A 22,422-nucleotide genomic window follows, 5' to 3' on the forward strand; every position below is an offset into this window, starting at 1 on the left:
GTGGACTTCTATGAGCCCAGATCTGAATCCCATTGAACATATGTGGAAGGAGCTGAAACATGCCATTTGGAGAAGACACCCATCAAACCTGAGACAACTGGAGCTGTTTGCTCATGAGGAGTGGGCCAAAATACCTGTTGACAGCTGCAGAACGCTCATTGACAAATACAGAAATCGTTTAATTGCAGTGATTGCCTCAAAAGGTTGTGCAACAAAATATTAAGTTATGGGTACCATCATTTTTGTCCAGCCCTATTTCATTAGTTTGTTTTTTTAAATAATTATGTTAATCAACAATTCAAAAGTGATGGCTGATTTTGATTATTTAATTTTCAATAAATTTTTATTTATTGTTACTTTTGTGAGTTTCAAGTGATTTCAGTGAGAATTGTGGGTTTTTCCTTCTTTAACTGAGGGGTACCAACAATTTTGTCCACGTGTGTATGGTCACCCTGGTCAAAGGTCTTTTTTTAAAAGTCTCAGCAAATATATATGAAGAGTATGATGCTTTCTTTTTCTTTACATAACGTTGAGACACTCCTCTTGTGTGGGTGGTTTCACAATGAGTGGTAGGAATGTAGACAGGGTGGGGATTTCCAGCCTTTCAGTTCAACCATTGCTCCTGTTTGAATATGTTGTCAAACTGTCATAGAGGCTATTTTCTTATTTCAAATTTAATGTAAGAATTTCCGATGGTCCTTGAACTACTCACAGCCACGTGACGATGTTTTGTTTCATCGACGGTAAGAGTCCTGAATTTGTCCGAATGTTCTTTGTTAACGCATCTATAATCAGTATTCTGTATATTGGTATAATGTCGGTAGAACTTCTCGGTGTTTCCGTTTGTGCAGAAAACTGCAGCAGAATGTGGTTTTACTTATTTCCTGTGTTCAGACTTTAGCGTAGAAATTATTTCCTGAAACGCAGCAGCTGTTCACATGTTTCTGTAGAAAAACTTAAGAAAACTGCAGCATCTGACTGTTTTACTCTGTAATCTGCATTGTGGAGCTGATTTTAAGACAGCAAAGAACCAAGAAAAGAATCTTTAAACAGAAATAAACAGTGAACGACGGTAGACAGAGAAACCCCACCCTGATCTGAGACTCAACTGTTCGGCTCCAGTTGAGATGTCTGTTGTGTTATTATATATATATACCATACTAGTTTGATTAACCCCTCAAGTGTAAGGTTAGTTTAGAAGGTGAAAAAGATCAGATTCAGTGAGCAACAGCTGCACAACTGTGAAAAATGTGATCCAATAGCCTACCTCTTGTGTCTGTGATACCTATAAATGTATTGTCACAATTGCATAAGTATTTTATGAATCTTACTGCCATAGCTTGTCCTTGTAATCAGATACCCCCACTGACCCTTTTTCCGTGAGAAAGGGTACATTTTAAAATGACGTTGCCGCAGTTTACCAGTCACTAAGGCACAATTTCCTAGTTTCACCACAAGAGGAGAGTACTGAGGTGAGCAGGGGTTGTGTTAAAGTGATAGACTGTATATTAAGTCAAATAAAGTCATATATTACACAGTCTATGGTTATGGCAGCAATACCATGTGATTGCAGACCTGGAGGCTGTGGCCTGCTGAGTAATCACACCTGGTGTCTCCTGTCTCCCAGGACACGTCGACTGTCGACATGTGGCTCAGCTGAGGCCTGTAACTTGAAAACTGAACAACTTTATAGATCAGAGACATCAGAGAGAATTTATAATATTTATGTGTCTCCATCAGCAGAACAGACTGAGGTCTAAAGAGAGTCCAGGACTGTTTCCAATACCTCTTGTGTCACAGAAATGAAGCAGAACAATCCTGAGATTATTCTAGTGACAGCAGGGATTCAGAGAATGTATCACACTGGTAACCTTGAACACTGGCACCAGTTGTTTCAGAGTTTTCTAAGCAATAGAAAGACTGTTAATGCTGGAAAGCAGGTTTGTTCAGTTCAGGAGGAAGGCTGGAAAGAAGTTCACCTTCTGTTAAACTGTAATCAGATTAACTTCTCTTGTGACCTCTGATCCTTCAGAGTTGTAAAACCTGCCATCATTAGATCAGAAGTCTGAGCTGATAAAAACAGTTTGTGTCCAGAGATCAGTCTAATAAACACACGCAGCTCTGTGACCTGAAACATTCAGATTTATTCCTGAATTAGGCTCGTCTGAACATCCATCAGTGTTAGAAAAGGAATTTTGAAAGGAAACAAACAGAAGAAGTTAAAATAAAGTGAACTTTGAGCAGCTCATCATGGTTCAATGATCTGTTATTGCTCTCTAAAGAGAAGTGAACATTAAGCTGCTTCTAAACAGCTCTGCAGCTGCATGTTGACACTTTAAACTCTTTTCCTGGACAAATCTGATACTACGCAGCTTAAGAATGATTCTGTTCCCTACAGTAACCAGGTTTCACTGCTGGTTAGAAAAGTTTTGATCTGGTTTCTTTCTGCTTCCAGAAGTTTTCCTGCAGCTACAACTCAACAGATCCCAATTCTCAGTGAGGTGGTGTCTTCAGATCAAGAAAAACTACAACTTTCAGTCTCATAAAATGATTTGGGAAAGAAAACTTTTGACGCCTGCAACGTTTTTGGTAAAACAAGATTGTATTTGACAATCAGTCATTTATTCATCAGGTTTCATCTCCTCTCCAATGTTTCTGTACTCTTACTTCATTTTCTGACTTTTTCTTTCTGATTTTCCACATACATAAATCAAATCAGAAACTGAAGCTGCTGTTGTGTTCATCATGTGAGGTGGGAGGAGACAGTTTGGTGAAGGTGATGTTAGACTGAGGTCCAGAAATATCTCTGGCAGTGCAGTAAAGTAGGAGGACGTCTGACTTTAACCTGTTTGACCTTTGAGGTTCAGATGAGTTCAGTGTATTGTGAACTTCAGCATCACTCCACCCTAACAGAGCCACACTGACAACTGTCACACAAATGTGACCTCAACAACACTTATATGACTGAGTGAATCAGACTGTGTGTGACTTGTTGCTGGTGTTTCTATAAGTGATCATTAAATTTGATCTGAATGTGGTTTTGGTTCATGCATTATACTTTTTAGTAAATTTCTTTAAACATTCTAGAAATAGTTCATGAATTTCAACAGTGTTATTGCAAACAATTAAATGTACATATGGATTTTTACAGTTTCATTCTGTAACTCCTCCTGTGAAGTATAACTTATATGTGAGCAGTTATTGCATGTTTAAAACTTGCATTATTCAGCTGTACTTATAGATCATCATCATGCATCTACATGAGTTTTAAACACATTAACAGGATGACAGCACTGCAGAGGTGTTGCATAGACTCTATTTATCATATGCAGGTGTTATGTACAAACGTTATTTTAAGTGGTTGATGTTTGTTCTCAAATACCACACTGGAGGAGTTTCAGTTTCAAACTCTGCAATGTTCCATATATCTATATCTCTATCTATGTCAATGTCTATCTATACATCTATCTATCTATACATCTATACATGTATGGATTCTATGTACACCCCTTGTCAAAAGTTTTGAGACGGGTTCTAATTTATTTGAATGAAGTGTTTCAAAACTTTTGACGGGGTTGTATATATAATCTTTCACATGCACAAACAGTTGCTAAAAACTAATAAACCTACTAAAGACATTTTTAAATAAACCTGTATGTATAATAAGGTAGACTTGTTGCATGTGTGCATTTGCAACTATAATTACAACTATGCTGTTTGGTTGAGTAGAGCTGGAGCAATTATGAAACTCAAAAAACCTGTGAAGTGGTGCCCAGATAGCTCATCAGGTTAAGCAGACAACCCATGTACAGGGGCTGGTCCACAACGCAGCGGCCTCGGTTCAGTTCATGCTCGCAGCCTTTTGCTGTATGTCTTCCCCGAACTCTTCTCCCTCCTTTCCTATATATCTCCACTGCACTGATCAATAAAGGTAAAAAGGCCAAAAAATAACTTTTAAAAAAACTCGGAAAATGGAAAAAAACAAACATTTGTTTTTGGTAATTTTATTTTAGTTTTCTAATCCTTGAGTTCATCCACTTGACTGAGGTGATTCGTCTCTAATCGTGACAAGAAACTGTTTCTGAATTAAAAAGCTCCAATTACTGCTGCAAGGAGAGCAACACTTATTTAATAAACACTATTAGTGGATTAATGATGATGTCAAGCTGTTGTGATTAAACCAAGGAGGAGTTTTCAGGTCCAGACAGCTGAATCCACCAGACTGACTGAAGACAACATGTATTTTAAATATCATTTGATTTCACCTCAGTAAATCCACTATGTTGGCCTCGCTGTGTATCTGTGTTGACATAAAGGATAACACCAGTGTTTCCTCACATGTCCTCTAGTGGATCATGTTTTTTGGTGTAAATTATTCATGGAGGTAGAAATAAATGGACAGATAAAAGCCAAACACTTGCAATCCAGTCTGGGGCATTTTAAACATTACTGGTTCACTGAGTGATAGTTTCTGCTGTTATCCTGCCATGCTTTCATGTGCACTGATACCAGAACAACTTTCTGACATCATTACAGTCATTCTCTCTGCAAACATGACGGTCTCTGTATGGACAGAAGAGTTTTCATGTGTTTGTAGAACAACTAACCACAGTTTCAGTGTCCCACCCCTGAAGTAGTCTGTGAAAGCTTCCCAAAGTCATTTTATTGCCCCAATTTTAAAAGGGCACAAACAGTTGATATTTTTTATCTTTTAAAAGACATCATGCTGCACTTTCTGCACCCTGGATGAATCCAACTCTCTCTTCCCAGGAGATTTCAGAACGAGACTTCTGTCACATTAAACACACATTTGTCTATGTTGAAAACCAAATCTGTAATGTTCTTATCAGTCTGAGCCTGTCGATGGCAAAAACAAGCATTTCAACTTTGACACAAAGAGAAAGACTCATGAGATTATATTGCAGCTGTTTGGCAGCTGTCGGACGCAATGTTGTTTCTTAATATTTGACCAATCCCAAACATTTTTTCCCCTTTAATCATTTTACACTTGGGAAGATGGAGAAATCAGGCTACGATTTAAAAAATACTGGATTTATCCTTGAAAATGTTTAATTCAGCCAGATATGTTGGTCTCGAGGTATCGTCAAGTGAAAATTAAATACTCTCTCCTGAGTAAATCAGTTAAAAGGAGGAAAAATGGAAAAATATTGTAACAGGTTGGCATTTCTGTCAGATATCAAGTAACTTCCTGTACCATCATCACCTCACCTCAGGTCTTCTTCTCTGTCTCATTTTTAACTGAGGCTTCTCTGACATAGAAAAACCTTTTCTTATCTCCACAGATCATCGTGATGAAAGTCTTCACTGGTCACACTCTAACATGTCATCCAGCAGAATATCAGATAGGGAATGAATGCTGTCCAATGTGTTCTGCAGGTAAGATCCAACTGGATGTTTTGGTCATCACATGTGACGTCCTGTCCTGGAACATGCATCTGACATATAAAAAAATAAACAAAAGTAAACAAACTATTTATTCTGTATTTTTGTCAACTTTGCATTGTAAAAAAAACATCAAAAATAGTCACATGGCAGTTAAAACAGTAAAATATCTTAAATTAAGTGCAAAACCAATTCATTTGTAGACATTTTTATTATATATTTTGCAAAAAAAAAACAGTTATTTTGCAGTTTTTCCCCCCAAATATTACAATCACACCTTTAATAAATGTAATTAAAATCTGCAGTAAAACTATTTTCATTTCACAGTTTTGACCTAAATTATTATTAAACACTTTTAATGAAGTGTTAACAGATGGTCAAAATTGTCTTGTTTTAAAGGACAAAGAAAGTACGCTATTGAATTAAAACACCTTATTTCAGTTTATTCAGATTAAATGTTCAATATCAACCAATGCATTCATCATAATAAAAACAAAGTTTGTTTATTTTGAAAATAGAATTACAGAGGCTGCACAGTGTCGTAGTGGTTAGCACTTTCGCCTTGCAGCAAGAAGATCCCTGGTTCAAATCCCGGCCTGGGCCTGGGATCTTTCTGCATGGAGTTTGCATGTTCTCCCTGTGCATGTGTGGGTTTTCTCTGGACACTCCGGCTTCCTCCCACAGTCCAAAAATATGCTGAGGTTAATTGGTTACTCTAAATTCCCCGTTGGTGTGAATGTGAGTGTGATTGTCTGTCTGTATATGTAGCCCTGAGACAGACTAGTGACCTGTCCAGGGTGTCCCCTGCCTTCGCCCGAGTCAGCTGGGATATACTCCAGCACCCCCTGTGACCCTAGTGAGGATAAAGCGGTGTATAGAGAATGGATGGATGGATGGAAGGAATTACAGAGTTTAAATACAAAAGTACAGAAAATTACAATTTAGCTTAAAATGATGAGGAAAAGTTTTAAATTGATAGAATGAGCATTAACCTTTATAGCAAGAGCTGCATTTAAATTAATTAGAGATTATTCTTGTCATTTAATAGCTGTTTCATTCTTAATTCACAGATAATGTCTAATTTTACAGACCTGGCTATACAATTTAAACAATGAAAACTGCTCCAAGTGTCAGTAAAGAGAGTTATTTTCTGTAAATTTGGATTATTATTATTTTTTACATTATGGCTTCATCTGTTTGGGATAACAGTGAGGCAGGCAACATGAAATATAGCACAGTTTAGTTAAAAGGAAGCAGGACCATGTTAAACTAACTTGTTAATTTTATTTTCACCAGGATATCGAGTTAAAACTCATTGTACGGAGTTCAGATCGACATCATGTCTGCCCTGCCTCGATGGAACCTTCGTGGATAAACCCACTGGGCTGACGGAGTGTTTCAACTGCATCAACTGTGATGAAGGTTTGTTGATATGTTAGAGATGTTCTGATGAAAACTTGGCTGGTTACTGCTTGTTCCTCTGTTATTGCTCTATACTAACTGAGGCAGCTGCAGAATATTGATCTAACAGAATCATTGCAGTGGTGCAGAGACGTTTGATTAGTTTCTTTTACGTTATTGATAAAAATTACAGACTGTGCAGAAACAAAGCCATGAAAAGACTGTAGGACCAGATTTTGATTCTTTAGGTATTTATGATATGCACTGATCAGGTATAACATTATGACCATCTGCCTAATATTGTGTTGGTCTCTTTTGCTGCCATAACAGTCCTGACCTGTCGAGGCATGGACTTCCCTAGACCCCTGAAGGTGTGCTGTGGTATCTGGCACGAAGATGTTAGCAGCAGATCCTTTAAGTCCTGTATGTTGCTAGGTCGAACCTCCATGGATCGGACTTGTTTGAGATCTGGGGAATTTGGAATTTGGACCTGACTGGTCTGCAGCTATGCAGCCACATATGCAATAACCTGATGTATTGTGTATTCTGACACCTTTCTATCAGAACCGACATTAAGTTTTTCAACAATCTGAGCAACAGTAGCTCATCTTTTGGATCGGACCACATGAGCCAGCCTTCCACTCCACGTGCATCAGTGAGCCTTGGTCGGCCATGACGCTGTCCCCGGTTCACCACTTTCCCTTCTTTGGACCACTTTTGATAGATACTGATCACTGCAGACCAGGAATACCCCACAAGAGCTGCAGTTTTGGAGTTTTGCTCTGAACAGTCGTCTAGCCATCACAGCTTGGCCCTTGTCAAACTCACTAAAATCCTTAGGCTTTCCCATTTTTCCTGCTTCTATCAACTCTGAGGATAAAATGTTCTCTTGGTGTCTAATATTTCCAACACACTAACAGGTGCAATGATGAAGAGATAATCAGTGTTTTTCACTTGGTGGTCAGACTGTTATGTCTGACCGGTGTATATTGTATCTTATCTGTCAGTGTAGCAATGATGAGCTGCTGTGTCAGTTGCAGTAACGACTGACCAACCTTTCCATCCCACCTCTGAAATCAAATATTCACTTGGCCATTTCTACAATTTCTTTAAATCAAATCCAGATGATCCATTTTCTGAAGTTCTCTGTGTATCTTCGATCTTTCCTGACAGATTTGGGTCTGAAGGTAAAGACATCATGTACAACAACATCAAATACAGTTTGTGAACCACTGGAGGGATTCTACTGTATTGACCAAATAGGGAACAACTGTGTGGCAGCACAGAAACACAGAATCTGTCATCCAGGACAATACATCATCCAAGCAGGTTGGTATTTTTGGTAAAGTTTTACATGAGAACAGCAAAAATTCAGGGAGTCTGACCTTATTATAGTTTCATTAAGTTGTTGATTTGAATAAAGAACCACCAGAATTAGATAAAATAATCATCTGATCTGACCAACAGCTGGTAAAACTACATCGTCTACACATCTGATCTTTTCTTTCTCTTTTTGTCTTGAACCAGCCTCAACCATGTCTTCAAATTAATCACAAAACACAGTTTTACCAAAGATTCTTTGTGGTTCTTGCAGCTAAAACTAGACTTTATTAATGAATGTTTGCTGATTTGTCCTTTAATATTTTCTTCTGCTGCTTCCAGTCTGATCTTCTCCTCAGCAGAATGATTAACTGATTAAATCTGTTGGATTGTTGTTCTGTCTGCTCATCATTCATCATGTAACACTTTGAGTCCTTCATAATGTGATTCTGAAGTGGTTTCTACAGATCTATGATTTGTGTTTGTGCAGGAACAGCCTTCAGAGACACTGTGTGCTCTGACTGCAGCGCTGGAACATTTTCAAATGGAACATTTACATCTTGTCAGTCACATACTCAGTAAGTGAAGCTTTAAATCACACATGGAGACTCCTGACTTCTAACAACAGCAGAGAATCTGTTGTATCTGAACACTTTCCTCTAAAATGTCCTTCTGTCTTTACAGATGTGAATCAAACCTTCAACTGATAAAAGCAGGAACTTCTTCTACTGATGCTGAATGTGGAGAAAAAAGTTCAAATGTCGCAGTACCTGTCACCATCATCTGTGTTTTACTTTTTTTATTAATACCTGCTGGATTAATTTATTGGTTTTACTTCAAAAAGAAAATGTGTTTCAGACCAGGTGAGGATGACAGAACAATGAAAATGTTAACATGGTTTTGCTGGATGAGAATATTTCTGCCAAGTCATGACTCTGCTGATTAAGATGTTTTTCTTGGTTTTGTTTCATAGAAGAAAGAAATGGAAATTTAAATGGTTTGAACGAGGTAAGTTTTTTCTGTCTTGTATGTTCACTGTTGACAACACTTGGTTTATCAGAGAAATTGAAATATGTCATTATGTCAAAAAAGGTAAACAAACATGGAGAAGAATCATCAGAGCCACTGAACATACCAGTACCATCAGGTAGGACAGCAGTGTATTGTTCACTGAAAGGTTCATGAGGTCAATAAATTTTCTGCTTTAAATGAAAGTTTTTCTCTCCTCAGACTAAAACCACCTGCAGGACAAAGGTCGGTCTCAGTGTCCTGCAGAGTAAATGTGTTTCAGAGTCCAGTTTAACTCTATCTGGATGCTGACACATCATCCTTGCAGTGTACTGAAGTAAAACAACAGTGGCCTGCTTCCTGCTGGATCTTTGTCTGATGGTACAGAAAACAAAGTTTCTCTGGAGTGCAACAGAGAAACTACAAATGTAAATGTAAATTTGCAGGTCCAAATTTAAAGACTCACTGACTCCGTTGATCTTTTGCTCAAAGTTGGAACAACTTCAGACTGAAACTGGACTTTAAATGAGGACAAACTGCTGGAACACAAGATAATGCCAGATTTGGAAAATCTCATTTGTCCAAAGAGGAGAGTAATTCCTGCTGTGAAGCTACAGCTAAAGATGAGTGGTTCTGGTAAACATTCTGGAGACGATGTTTCACTTCCCAGAAATCAACTGAAAGGAAAGACGAAGACCAGCCTGACTGGAGTCTCATAGTTTTGGTATGAAAAACTTCCTTTAGTCTCATCCTGCTCAAAATGATTCCAATAAGAGGAAGTGCTCCTTCCTTATTAAACACACACACCAAAAAAATGTTTAAGAAGTTTTTTCTCTGCACACAGGACCAAGTCTGAGCATCTGGATTATTCCACATTTCAGCACCAACATTGATCCATGAACATCACAGAAAACACAAAACACAGCTTGTGTATCTTTGGCTGTTGGTGGTGAACACAGACCTCCCAAGATCACACGACTGTCAGGATGTTTTTATTTACTGTTAGAAAAAGGTCTAATCTGCATACTGAAGATGTAAATATATTTTAGTGCTATTTTTGCATGACTGGATGTTTTTACATACTCTGAGTTTATGTAGAATGTGACGTCTTTTATCATTAAATTAGCTATGAAGATATAACAGCAGGTAGCCTAGTATTAGTCAATGAGCTTTAATCTAATCATCCAGATAGTCACCATTTTTCAGTGTCGTATTCAGAGTTTGCTGGTTCATGCTCACATTCCTTTTACTTTATCTGTAGTAAAACTAGAAAACTACAAGTTAGAGAGTGGATCTTCAGCCTGTGTGTGTCCTTCAGCTGAGTGTCTTTTCTATCATGCCACATCTGTTCATGTGAAAGTGAAAGCAGCCTGTATAGGATCTTTATTTTTAGCTTCAATGTACATTTGCATTTCTTGCCTCATTTGTTTCCAGCTGCTCTAATATTTAAATATCTCCTGTAATATCTGACGTTCACAGTGAAGTTCACAGCTCAGATACAGCTTCAAATAAAAGTAGAAACATGAGGGAGATACTTTAGTTTGGTTTGGAGCCTCTGCAGTCAGTGTAGCTTTAACAGTATTCAGCCCGCCTTCAGACAGACCGTGGGAGGTTTACATTCCTGTGGTTCTCAGTTCTGCTGCAGTGAACTTTGTGGTTTGTTTTTTACTCTCTGGTATGCTTGTTGGTTTTTCTGCTGTTATTGCTTTCGTTCTAGTTTAACAAGCTGCTGAAGGCCTAAGATGGAACTTGAACCTTGTGAGTCACACCTATGGTAACTAGACCAGAGGAAACCAACAGTGATGAGGGCTCCTCCCTAACATGCTCTAATGTTTGGATCACATTGCAGGCGGTGGTTGTTTTTACTAAAACTGTAACATCCAGTTCTACTCACTGCACCAACAATTAGAATAAGACGGAAAGCAACCTAAAGCTTCAGCGGCATCGTTGTCATGGTTACAGCCAGTCAGAGTTTTAATTTCATTTCTTGTTTTGCTGCTCTGGTTTCGTTGGTTCATTTGTTTTTGTAACTGTTTTACTGAAGATTCCTTTTATAATGTTATTGTTGTCCATGTTTTGTATTTGTTTGCCTACTTCTTTAATTTCATTGCTGTGGTACACTTTTTTAAAAAAAAAAAAAGGCCTAATGAAAATTTAAAATAATATTTATTCTATTATACCTAACAAAGTGAACACACACACTATTATAAATTAGTATTTTAAAATGGTATTTAACAGAAAATGAAATAGATAAATATTATATAGGCAATGTATGGTATATAATGTACAACTATAAATTTGTAGATTAAAATTGTATTTAATAGAAAATTAGTTTACATAGAGTGTATGGTAAAATATATAATATATGATTATGAATTTGTTTTTTAAAATTGTATTTAACAGAAATTAAAATAGAAAAAATATATATAGACAGTGTATAGTATATAATATCTAACTAAAAATTTGTACTTTAAAATGGTACTAATAGAAAATAAAATAGAAAATTATTTATTAGACAGTGTAATGTATAACTATACATGATTAATTTAAAAGTAAAATATAAAAACATTTTACTGATAGTGAATGGTATATAATATACAATGACAAATTTGAATTTTAAAATTGTATTTATTAGAAAACAAAATAGAAAATGATTTTATATACAGTGCATGGTGTATAATATACATTATGATTATGTATATAAATTATTTAATACAAAAAAGATACAAATATATTTCATAGGGCTGGCCCGAATAGTGGTTTCTGGCCTCCGAATATTCGGGCCCTATTAAAGACGAATATCTGGATATTCATTCCGCCCCGTAACGTCCGAGCGGTGGTGGAGACGGGCCGAATATTCGGATCCGTTCGTGCGATGGCGCATCCGAATATTCGGATACCTAAATTAATATCCAGATAGTGCCGTAGCAAACGAATATTCGGATATTCGGGATATTCGGGTCCAGCCCTAATATTTCAGTGTAATGTAGAATTATAAATGTATATTTTACAATTGAAAATAAAATACAAAATGATTTCATATGCAGTATATAGTGTATAATATACATTATGAATATGTATATAAAAACTAATAGAAAAAAGATACAAAATTATTTCAGTGTAATGTAGAATTATAAATGTATATTTTACAATTGAAAATAAAATAGAAAATGATTATATATGCAGTGTATGGTGTATAATATACATTATGAATATGTATTTTAAAATGACATTTTTTAAATATTATCTATATAATAAATATAAATATTTCATAGACAGTGTATAATATGCAATTACAAATTTGTATTTTAACTTAGTATTTATCGTCCAATATAAGGTTATTTTATAGATCGTGTTATGGTATTGTTTGAGAAAATCGAGATCTTCGAAGTGGTGAGACTCATTACAGTTACATGTGACGTCACTTTCTTCCAGGCGTGAACTAACCGTGACGTCACCCATTGGTTTCAACGCCGAGAAAATGAAGCCCGGATTTTCTTTGTTTTGGAATTGCAGCAATAGAGCTCCGGGAGATGACGTCACACAATCCCGGCATGCAACAGTCGAAATCAAAACACCGCCATATTGGCAGGAAGGCGCGCTGTTTAAACTACTGCCAGCTAACTCCTAAACGTTCTTCAGCGTCGACATCAGAGAGTTCCACCATATGGTGGACAGTTGTTGCGCCCCGGGATGCCAGAACAGCCGAGGACGAGCAAAGGGGAGAGCATTTTATCGGATTCCCAAAGATCCTGAAAGACGACAGAGGTGGATCACTGCCATAAAACGCGCAAGAAGCGAGCAGAAGAAAACGGAGCGGTGGGAACCCACAGGCAACGGATTCCGCTTATGTAGCGACCACTTTGTATCAGGTACAGAATCCGTTTCCTAAGCTTTATATCTAATCGCGTAATTTCTCTTACCCCTCAAGGCTTTTATACGCTGTTCCGCTTCAGTTGCGCTTCAGTGTCCCGCCCGCGGTACACTTTGAGATCTGCATAAGCAATTTGCTAAATGTCTGAAACACGATTATACAAACACTATACGCCGATGGAAAGCTTAGATTCTCATGTATCCGCCGGTGTAAACCACTTTCAGATGCGATTACCACAGCGGGTAATATAAACACATTTGTCCAACAAACAACGAATATCCATCCATCTGTTCTCTATACACGGCTTCAACGTACACAGCGCGACTCACATTTCCGGGTTCATTATTACACACAGATGAAAATATTCCACAAAAAACGGCCATAATCGGACCTTGGACATCCAGACGACACAAGCCTGTAAAATATTTTTTCCAAAACATGTCTTGAAGTCGGCATATTATCCACGAATAGGTCGTTTTCGAGGAAATGCACCTCGCCATGCGTCCAATATTCCCTGTATTTCTCGTCATATTTTTATTTACAAATAGAATATTAGCGATTTTTTTTGTACTGAAAATGGCTGGAATTGACTACAGCTTAAAGGGTTAAGAGATTCACCGGAGTAGGATGAAGGAAAATTTATCAGGTAATTGTAGATGTCAGGGTACCGCAGGTCCGGTAAAAGGTCCGCTCCGACCGTCTCAAGATTCTTAAATAAGATACCGGGGGCATGATATGGATCGGATAATGTTTAGTTTGTCCAGTTTGTTTGTATATTTTATAATATCGTCTGATTTAAAATGAAAAGTAAAATCAGACAGCGTAAATTTTCTACCAGCGCCATTCATTTTGAAGCGGAGTTTCCTGCCAACATGGCGGCGTAAACAAACGGAGTCACGGGACGTCCGGAACTCTATACGTTGCTACAATTAAAGACTGTAAAAATAAGAAAGCTGTCAGAACAAACCATGTACTTCAAAATTAATTTTCTCCAAAATTCTACAGTAAAATCAGGTGATATTCTGCATGGTGGTAGCTTGGATGACCCCTGTCAAAGCCACAGTGAGAGATCTTTGTCACCGCATTAGGATTTGGAGATATGGACAGTCAAAATCAGCAATTTCGGACATCGGTGATTGAAATTGCAGCATACTTTGACATTAATTTTCTCCAAAATTCTACAGTAAAATCAGGTGATATTGTACATGGTGGTAGCTGGGATGACCCCTGACAAAGCCACAGTGAGAGATCTTTGTCACCGCCTAAGGATTTCCAGATATGGACAGTCAAAATCTGTCTAACAGCATGTATTTGCAGCGGACGTCTCAGCCTGGCTGCTCAGCGCCTGTGATCGCATTACTGTATTACACAGAATAGCCGCGCAACGCCCAGAGTGCGGGCGGCTCACTTGACCGCAGTGCTCTGTGTGCTCTGGGAGTCGTCTAACCCTGGAACTGTTGTATTTATTTCAGCGGGGTGAGTCACTGCCTTCTCCGTACCGCAGTTGTGTTGTCGAGGAAAAGAGTACCTTACCACACCAGAGGGCCAACGCTCTCCGATGTGCCCAGAAGGTACGAACAAAACTGAACAGAGCAAAAACAAAACTACCGTCCCGCCCCCATTTTGTCACCGAACATGTTGGTTTTTGACATAAGCCACCCCCTTCATATTTGAAAGGAAAGCCGTTATGAAACACAAACATCCCTGCTGGAAACGAACTACATATGCAGATAGTGAGTTTTGGTATTAATGAATGCTTCTCGGTAGACGAATATGTCATAAAAGCACAAGGGACCTTAGTTGTCTCTGTTTTCGGTCTTGTTAAAATGTCTGCGCAATTTGATATCCACGTGACTGTGCTGCGTTTAAGTGCTGTCAGAATTCCAAACTTTGCTTTCGGTAACAGCTGTTTGTTCAGTGAGCTTTACTGGCTTGAATATCCGGTTAACGGTACTGCCACAGCATCCTACATGATCCAATTTTTAGGAAATCAGGTGGAAAAATGTAAAAAGTTTAAAAAAAAATCCTGGAGGCTTCAGTAAAAAGAAAGTTCTCTTTCAGGTTCTTGAAAGCGTTTTACATTTCATCTGAGAGATGTTTTTTTTAAGATCTAGCAGATGAAAAAATACAATTCTTTCAGTGGAATACAGATAATAAATAAGGTAAGAAGAACGGAACAATGCCAAAAAAGATTAGGAAAAACTTAAAATTTGTTGCTCCTGTGTGTCTCTGTGCCACGTGTCTAATAGATTATGTTTATCATGTTCATTCATGTTTTATTTAGGTATCGTCTCCAAACAGCATCTGTTGCTTTTCACTGTCATTTAGTGCTGATAAAGTTGGGATTTTTAAAAAATCTTCCTGTTCTATATCATTATATTCTCCACATTTTAAGATATCACCTGTGTTAGTGCTTCAAATCACTATCAGGATTAATGTAAGGACTGTTAATAAGTCATTATCTTTTCTCTATTCACTGTAGTGAGGGAGATAACCTGTTTTTTTCAATAACAGTCAAGTAAACCATGAGCTACAGTTTGAATCAAAGCACTCATTGAAGCTGGGAAACATCAAAAGCAAAATAAATAAAAGGAATAACAAACATGAGTCCACAAAATCCATTTAAATAGCATTTTCAAACCACATTTAAACTCGGTAAGAACACACAAAAGCTGTGGGCAAACACATTCAAAGACACACCTTGTAGTTCCTTACCTTACTGTACATCATCCATTTCGAGTTAAAACCACATTGAAACCACGGTTAAACCATATTAAATATTAAACAAGCATTTTGTTGCTCGCTAGTCATCTAGCACGTGTGGCATGACCATGTGGTCCGAGCACTAATAGTTCATGGCGGAAGTGGCGTCAAATAGCGGATATGACAAGCAAATACATATAAAAAATAAAAGAGCACGTTGAATTTACATCATCATAATATCAGTCAGTCAAACATCCTCACTGAACTGATGTGAAACTCTTTCTTTTGTAATAGACTGGGAAATTTCCTCTGCATTTCACTCCAAAACTCATCATAGATCCCTAGAATTACTTTTGCATCTGCCGATTCATTCATTTGTATGAATTCAGTGACTCGGCAAACGTGAAGTTGTGGGTTTTTCATATTAAACATGTGTCAGACTGACGCTGCAGCAGTGGTTAACTCTGCTGACACAGATACTCTGCAGATTAACATCACTGGAACGCATAAAGTGCCGTTTGAGTACAGATGTAGCAATAAATAAGAAGACTGATGCTGTAATTCAGCTTTAAAAAGTAAACATACGTCTGTTTATTTTCTCTGCCACTTTACATGCTGCTCTTCTGGTATCCCAGAGACACGGGTCTACATGGTGAAATGCTATTTAAAATTAGAAGAAATGAAAGAAGAAAAATTCAGCACTTACCTTTCCTCTGCTTTGTGAAACATAAACTACACACGTGGACAAAATTGTTGGTACCCCTCAGTTAAAGAAGGAAAAACCCACAATTCTCACTGAAATCACTTGAAACTCACAAAAGTAACAATAAATAAAAATGTATTGAAAATTAAATAATCAAAAACAGCCATTACTTTTGAATTGTTGATTAACATAATTATTTAAAAAAACAAACTAATGAAACAGGCCTGGACAAAAATGATGGTACCTCTATAAAAGATTGAAAACTATTTGACCAGAGTGACATGATTAACTCAGGTGTGTCATTTAATTGACATCACAGGTGTTTCCAAACTCATAATCAGTCAGTCTGCCTATTTAAAGGGAGACAAATAGTCACCCTGCTGTTTGGTGAAAAGGTGTGTACCACACTGAACATGGACAACAGAAAGCGAAGGAGAGAATTGTCCCAGGACATCCGAAAAAATATTATAGACAAACATCTTAAAGGTAAAGGCTATAAGACCATCTTTAAACAGCTTGAAGTTCCTGTGACAACAGTGGCTCATATTATTCAGAAGTTCAAGACCCACGGGACAGTAGCCAACCTCCCTGGACGTGGCCGCAAGAGGAAAATTGATGACAAATTGAAGAGACGGATCGTTGGAATTGTATCCAAAGAGCCCAGAGCAACCTCCAAAGAAATTAAAGGTGAACTCCAAGGCCAAGGTACATCAGTGTCAGATCGCACCATTCGTCGTTGTTTGAGCCAAAGTGGACTTCATGGGAGACGACCAAGGAGGACACCACTGCTGAAAAAAACTCATAAAAAAGCCAGACTGGAATTTGCAAAAATGCATGTTGACAAGCCACAAAGCTTCTGGGAGAATGTCCTTTGGACAGATGAGACCAAACTGGAGCTTTTTGGTAAGGCACATCAACTCTATGTTCATAGACTCAAAAACCAAGCATACGAAGAAAAGAACACTGTCCCTACGGTGAAACATGGAGGAGGCTCAGTAATGTTTTGGGGCTGCTTTGCTGCATCTGGCACAGGGTGTCTTGAAAGTGTGCAAGGTACGATGAAATCTGAAGACTATCAAGGCATTCTGGAGAGAAATGTGCTGCCTAGTGTCAGAAAGCTTGGTCTCAGTCGCAGGTCATGGGTCTTCCAACAGGACAACGATCCAAAACACACAGCCGAAAACACCCAAGAATGGCTGAGAGAAAAGCGTTGGCCTATTCTAAAGTGGCCTTCTATGAGCCCAGATCTGAATCCCATTGAACATATGTGGAAGGAGCTGAAACATGCCATTTGGAGAAGACACCCATCAAACCTGAGACAACTGGAGCTGTTTGCTCATGAGGAGTGGGCCAAAATACCTGTTGACAGCTGCAGAACGCTCATTGACAAATACAGAAATCGTTTAATTGCAGTGATTGCCTCAAAAGGTTGTGCAACAAAATATTAAGTTATGGGTACCATCATTTTTGTCCAGCCCTATTTCATTAGTTTGTTTTTTTTAAATAATTATGTTAATCAACAATTCAAAAGTGATGGCTGATTTTGATTATTTAATTTTCAATACATTTTTATTTATTGTTACTTTTGTGAGTTTCAAGTGATTTCAGTGAGAATTGTGGGGTTTTCCTTCTTTAACTGAGGGGTACCAACAATTTTGTCCACGTGTGTAACTCATCATGTTGTCTGCACCCTGTGGGACCAAGAATAAAAGACTCATTATTGGCTATTACAGACCACAAACCACAGGATGATTCAATGTTGACTGAAACTGCATTCAGGTTATTTGGAAGTAGGTCAGACATAACATTTGAAAATGTCACCTCAGCGTTTGAGAACTTATACCGGACATTTTTCACATTTTAATAATCTTAAGTTAACCCTTCTGAACCTCAAGCAGTTTCTCAGATTTTTTTTTTTTTGGTACGGTCACATTTTTAGTCATCCTGCGCACATTTTTCATTAAAATCTAAAGTCTTGTACCTTTATGGAAACAGAACAACCATGGCTAGAAGGTGAGAGAACTCAGAAATGCCCCATGTGCAGTATGGCATTGGTATAAAAAAACAATTTCATAAAAAAAACAAACATGCAACATCATTGACATGTGCAACATTTTCTCAAATACCCACAGGTGCCACCAATACTGGCATAAAATGAAGCCTGGAGTGGATGTTTTACTTTTTAACTTGTTTCCATACTTGTCCTCTATCTGCTCTGTGTAAAAACAGTTCAGCTCAAAAATCCCAGAACTGTTGTCACTGAGTTACCAATGACCTCACGGGCTGGGCGATATGACGATAGATATCGTCTGGAGGATAGAAAATGTCTATTGTTTTATGTGAAGATCCTATCGTTTATATCGCAGTGTCGCAAAACACGCTTTACGGTAGTATTTTACGTCACCGACGTGCCTTACGGCAAGCCCAGGCACACGGCAGTGTTGCCAACTTAGTGATTTTCTCGCTAAATCTAGCGAGAAAGTCGCAAACTGGGAAACATGCACACGAACAACCAGCTCAAATCGACGAGCTTCTACCTAAAAGGGGGAACTTCTGTCATATGGTGGTGGTTTGGATTTAGAAACACCGACAAGGATCAGACTACCGTACTTTGTAAGGTATGCCGCTGCCCGGTCCCATTCATTCATTGAATTTACCAAAAATATGCTATATCGTGATGCATATCGTATCGGGATATAAAATAAGCTATATCGGGATATAAAATTTTGGTCATATCGCCCAGCCCTAACCTCACGGTTGTTCTGAAGAACGTCAAATTTATTTATTTATTTATTTATTTTACAAAATACGGTGAGTTCAAACAGTTTATATTTTAAGAAACTTTTAAATAAGATATGTAGAATAAAGTGGCTTTAAGCTTAGAATTGGTTGTTTTGCCAGACAGAACTCACTCTCACATGGTTACTGAAGTATTCTCAAAGTTTTTACAGTTTCTTAACATTGTAAATGGTGCAATTTGGGTAGTTTTTCTTAAAAACATAAAACATCCCTTTCAAACCTGAAAGTCAGCAGGTGTTGGAGTGAAAAGGGTTCATTAAAAAATTATCTTCAGATTAATTAAAAAAGAAAGAAAATCATTCATGCTACAGTGCTTACAAAGTCATGCTAATCTTAACTGTAAGGACTGAATACGACTGTAAAAGCATCGGTGCTGTCAGGAATCTGCTGTGAATGAAGTCAACTTTGCACACTTCAGATGCAGCTGTTATTTTCTTTGTGCAGAAAATGATAAGTTAGTGGTGAGCCAGCTTTGTGATAGTTTGTGCAAGGAGATGACTGGATAACCTCACCAGTTAGCATCACTGTTACAGGGTTTTATCTGGGTTTTATTGACTCCAATGTTCTGCTGTGTTGAACAGGTAAAGCTGTTTAAGGAGACACCAGAGTTGGTGCAGACCCTGTGAAACTGGGACTTTCACCAACTAACCAGTGGCCTGAAAAAGTGCTTCCTCTGAACTTCATGTGACTCAGGTACAGATAGATGTTTTGTCATTTTCCAATATTTAACAAAGAAGTCTCTGAGTAAATGTAAAATAATGACAGTAATATGTTATTTCTAGTCCACGGCTCTTTACTTTATGTTTGTGATGTTTTAAACTGATGTTTCTGCTAAAGTTTATCAGTTGATAGAGGATGTAGTTTGGCACAGAAACATTCAAGCTGTGCACCTGGTCAGAGCCGAAAGGAACCACGTAAAAAAAAAACCCAAAACATTTTATTATGGATTGTTCATATGAGGTTTTGTCTGTTTCTTTTAGGAAGCAGCAGAAATGACACAGTGACTGAAGAATGTCAGCCAGGATGTTTTTCACAGGATGGTGTAAACTGCTGAGCTCAGACAATGTAGGACATTTTTAGGGGCTCGGGCTTCGACACGAGCCACTCTCCTCTCCATTGCAAAGCAATGGGAGGAGAGTGGCTCGTGGCGAAGCCACGAGCCACTATTGTTCTCCTGTGGCGTTTATTAGGGGCTCGGGCTTCGACACGAGCCACTCTCCTCTCCATTGCAAAGCAATGGGAGGAGAGTGGCTCGTGGCGAAGCCACGAGCCACTATTGTTCTCCTGCTGCGTTTATTAGGGGCTCGGGCTTCGACACGAGCCACTCTCCTCTCCATTGCAAAGCAATGGGAGGAGAGTGGCTCGTGGCGAAGCCACGAGCCACTATTGTTCTCCTGTGGCGTTTATTCTCTTTTATTCCTAACGTTTCCGCCGTTTTTCGATTCGCTTCTCCTCCTAGGGCTTTGAGAAAATCAAAGCAAATTATATATCAAAACGTGCGGCTTCATCGGGAATAGTGTGCTATGACTTTTCTAAGACATTCGTCATTTTTTCGCAGAATTATTCGCAAAAAACTGCGAAAAAAGTCCCATAGAAAATGAATGGGGAGCGAAAAAAATCGGCTCAAAAAATCCACTATTTTCAAAACGCCACTCCTTCGCCATACGTTCACCTAGAAACTTCATTTAACCATCAAAACGCAGTGATTTTCTTGTCTCCGCAGGAATGTAGTTTATGTCAGGCTGAGATTTACAGTTTTTGATCAGTGAGTCCTCAAAAAAGTGAAAATTCTCAAAATCTGCTCTGGTTAGAGTGCGGCATGTCAGTTGGTAGAGTGGAGGAGAGGTGAAAAATCCGCCTGAAAATTTGCCGATCGCATCGCCCTCACGACCAAACGATAAATGTCAGGGGAATGAAATTTGGTCAGATTGTAGACAAATTTCCTGGGGTTCAAATGAATCCAAGTTTGAAGACCTAGCTCTTTCTGAAGTGAAATGGCAGGCAGCAGTTTAGACCAAAGTCGCACCGTTCTCTCCATAGGAACCAATGTAAACTGAATCATCTGGCTCATGGAGGGACAGTGTTTTTTAAATCGCTGTAACTCGGTCATTTCTCACAATATTTGGAAAATAATTACATTTCTGGTTAGCCACAGCCTTCCTCTCGCTCACGGTCATTTTACTTTTCAGCTAGCACTCACGGTTAGCCCACAGTTAGCGCCAGAACGAGACGTTGCGCGCTGCTGCTGAGAAGCACTTTTCTGCTGTCTGTGGCAGGCACCGTTGCTATGGGGGCCCATAGCAACCGCCCTTACACACGCGCAGGCATGGTCGCACGCACACACACAGACTTATTGGAGTGCCACACCCACCTTCACACCCAATACCTCCACAGGAGCTGCATTTCTGCCTGAAAATCAGTTAAACCTCTCAGCTTCACACAGCCTTTAGAGCAGGGGTGTCAAACTCAGTTCCAACACACCTGATTCAAATGATCAGGCTCGTTATCAGGCTTCTGCTGCGCTTGATGATGAGGTGATTATTTGAATCAGGTGTGTTGGAAGAGGGAAACATCTAAAACATAGAGGATAGTGGACCTCCAGGAACTGAGTTTGACACCCCTGCTTTAGAGTAACTCCAATCCAAATTTTGACCAGGTGAGATCTTCCTGTCTTTCCCTTTCAAAATAAAAGCACAGCACAATTTCAAAATAAAAGCCTGTGATGGGCCTGAAAACACCAGTTAAACCTCTCAGCTTCACACAGCCTTTAGAGCAGGGGTGTCAAACTAAGTTCCAACACACCTGATACAAATGATCAGGCTCGTTATCAGGCTTCTGCTGAGCTTTATGATAGCCTATCATTTGGATCAGATGTGTTGTCAGAAGGAAACATCGAGAACATAGAGGATAGTGGTCCTCCAGGAACTGAATTTGACACCCCTGCTTTACAGTAACTCCAATCCAAATTTTGACCAGGTGAGATCTTCCTGTCTCTGCCTTTCAAAAGAAAAGCACAGCACAATTTCAAAATAAAAGCTGGTGACTGACCGGAAAACGCCAATTTAACCTCTCAGCTTCACACAGCCTTTAGAGGAACTCCAATTCAACTTTTGACCAGGTGAGATCTTCTTGTCTCTGCCTTTCAAAATAAAAGCACAGCACAATTTCAAAATAAAAGCCTGAGATGGGCCTGAAAACACCAGTTCAACCT

General features: G+C 38.6%; 1 protein-coding gene and 1 long non-coding RNA gene across 2 annotated transcripts; both read left to right on the plus strand.

Moving 5' to 3' along the window:
- The first annotated feature begins 497 nt into the window (after window positions 1-497).
- Window positions 498-9,100, plus strand: LOC127534347 (tumor necrosis factor receptor superfamily member 14-like). The gene is made up of 7 exons (XM_051949310.1): window positions 498-743; window positions 2,456-2,589; window positions 5,304-5,397; window positions 6,700-6,825; window positions 7,978-8,133; window positions 8,615-8,702; window positions 8,809-9,100. Exons 1-7 carry the CDS (start codon window positions 725-727, stop codon window positions 9,068-9,070), a joined length of 879 nt encoding a protein of 292 aa, XP_051805270.1. The 5' UTR covers window positions 498-724; the 3' UTR covers window positions 9,071-9,100.
- Window positions 9,101-9,471: 371 nt separating this feature from the next.
- LOC127534349 (uncharacterized) lies at window positions 9,472-11,194 on the plus strand. The gene is made up of 2 exons (XR_007942455.1): window positions 9,472-9,856; window positions 9,977-11,194. It is a non-coding gene; the product is annotated as an uncharacterized LOC127534349 (long non-coding RNA).
- Window positions 11,195-22,422: the final 11,228 nt, after the last annotated feature.

This window comes from Acanthochromis polyacanthus, chromosome 6 (genome assembly GCF_021347895.1).
Source record: "Acanthochromis polyacanthus isolate Apoly-LR-REF ecotype Palm Island chromosome 6, KAUST_Apoly_ChrSc, whole genome shotgun sequence".
Classification (NCBI taxonomy): Eukaryota; Metazoa; Chordata; class Actinopteri; family Pomacentridae; genus Acanthochromis; species Acanthochromis polyacanthus.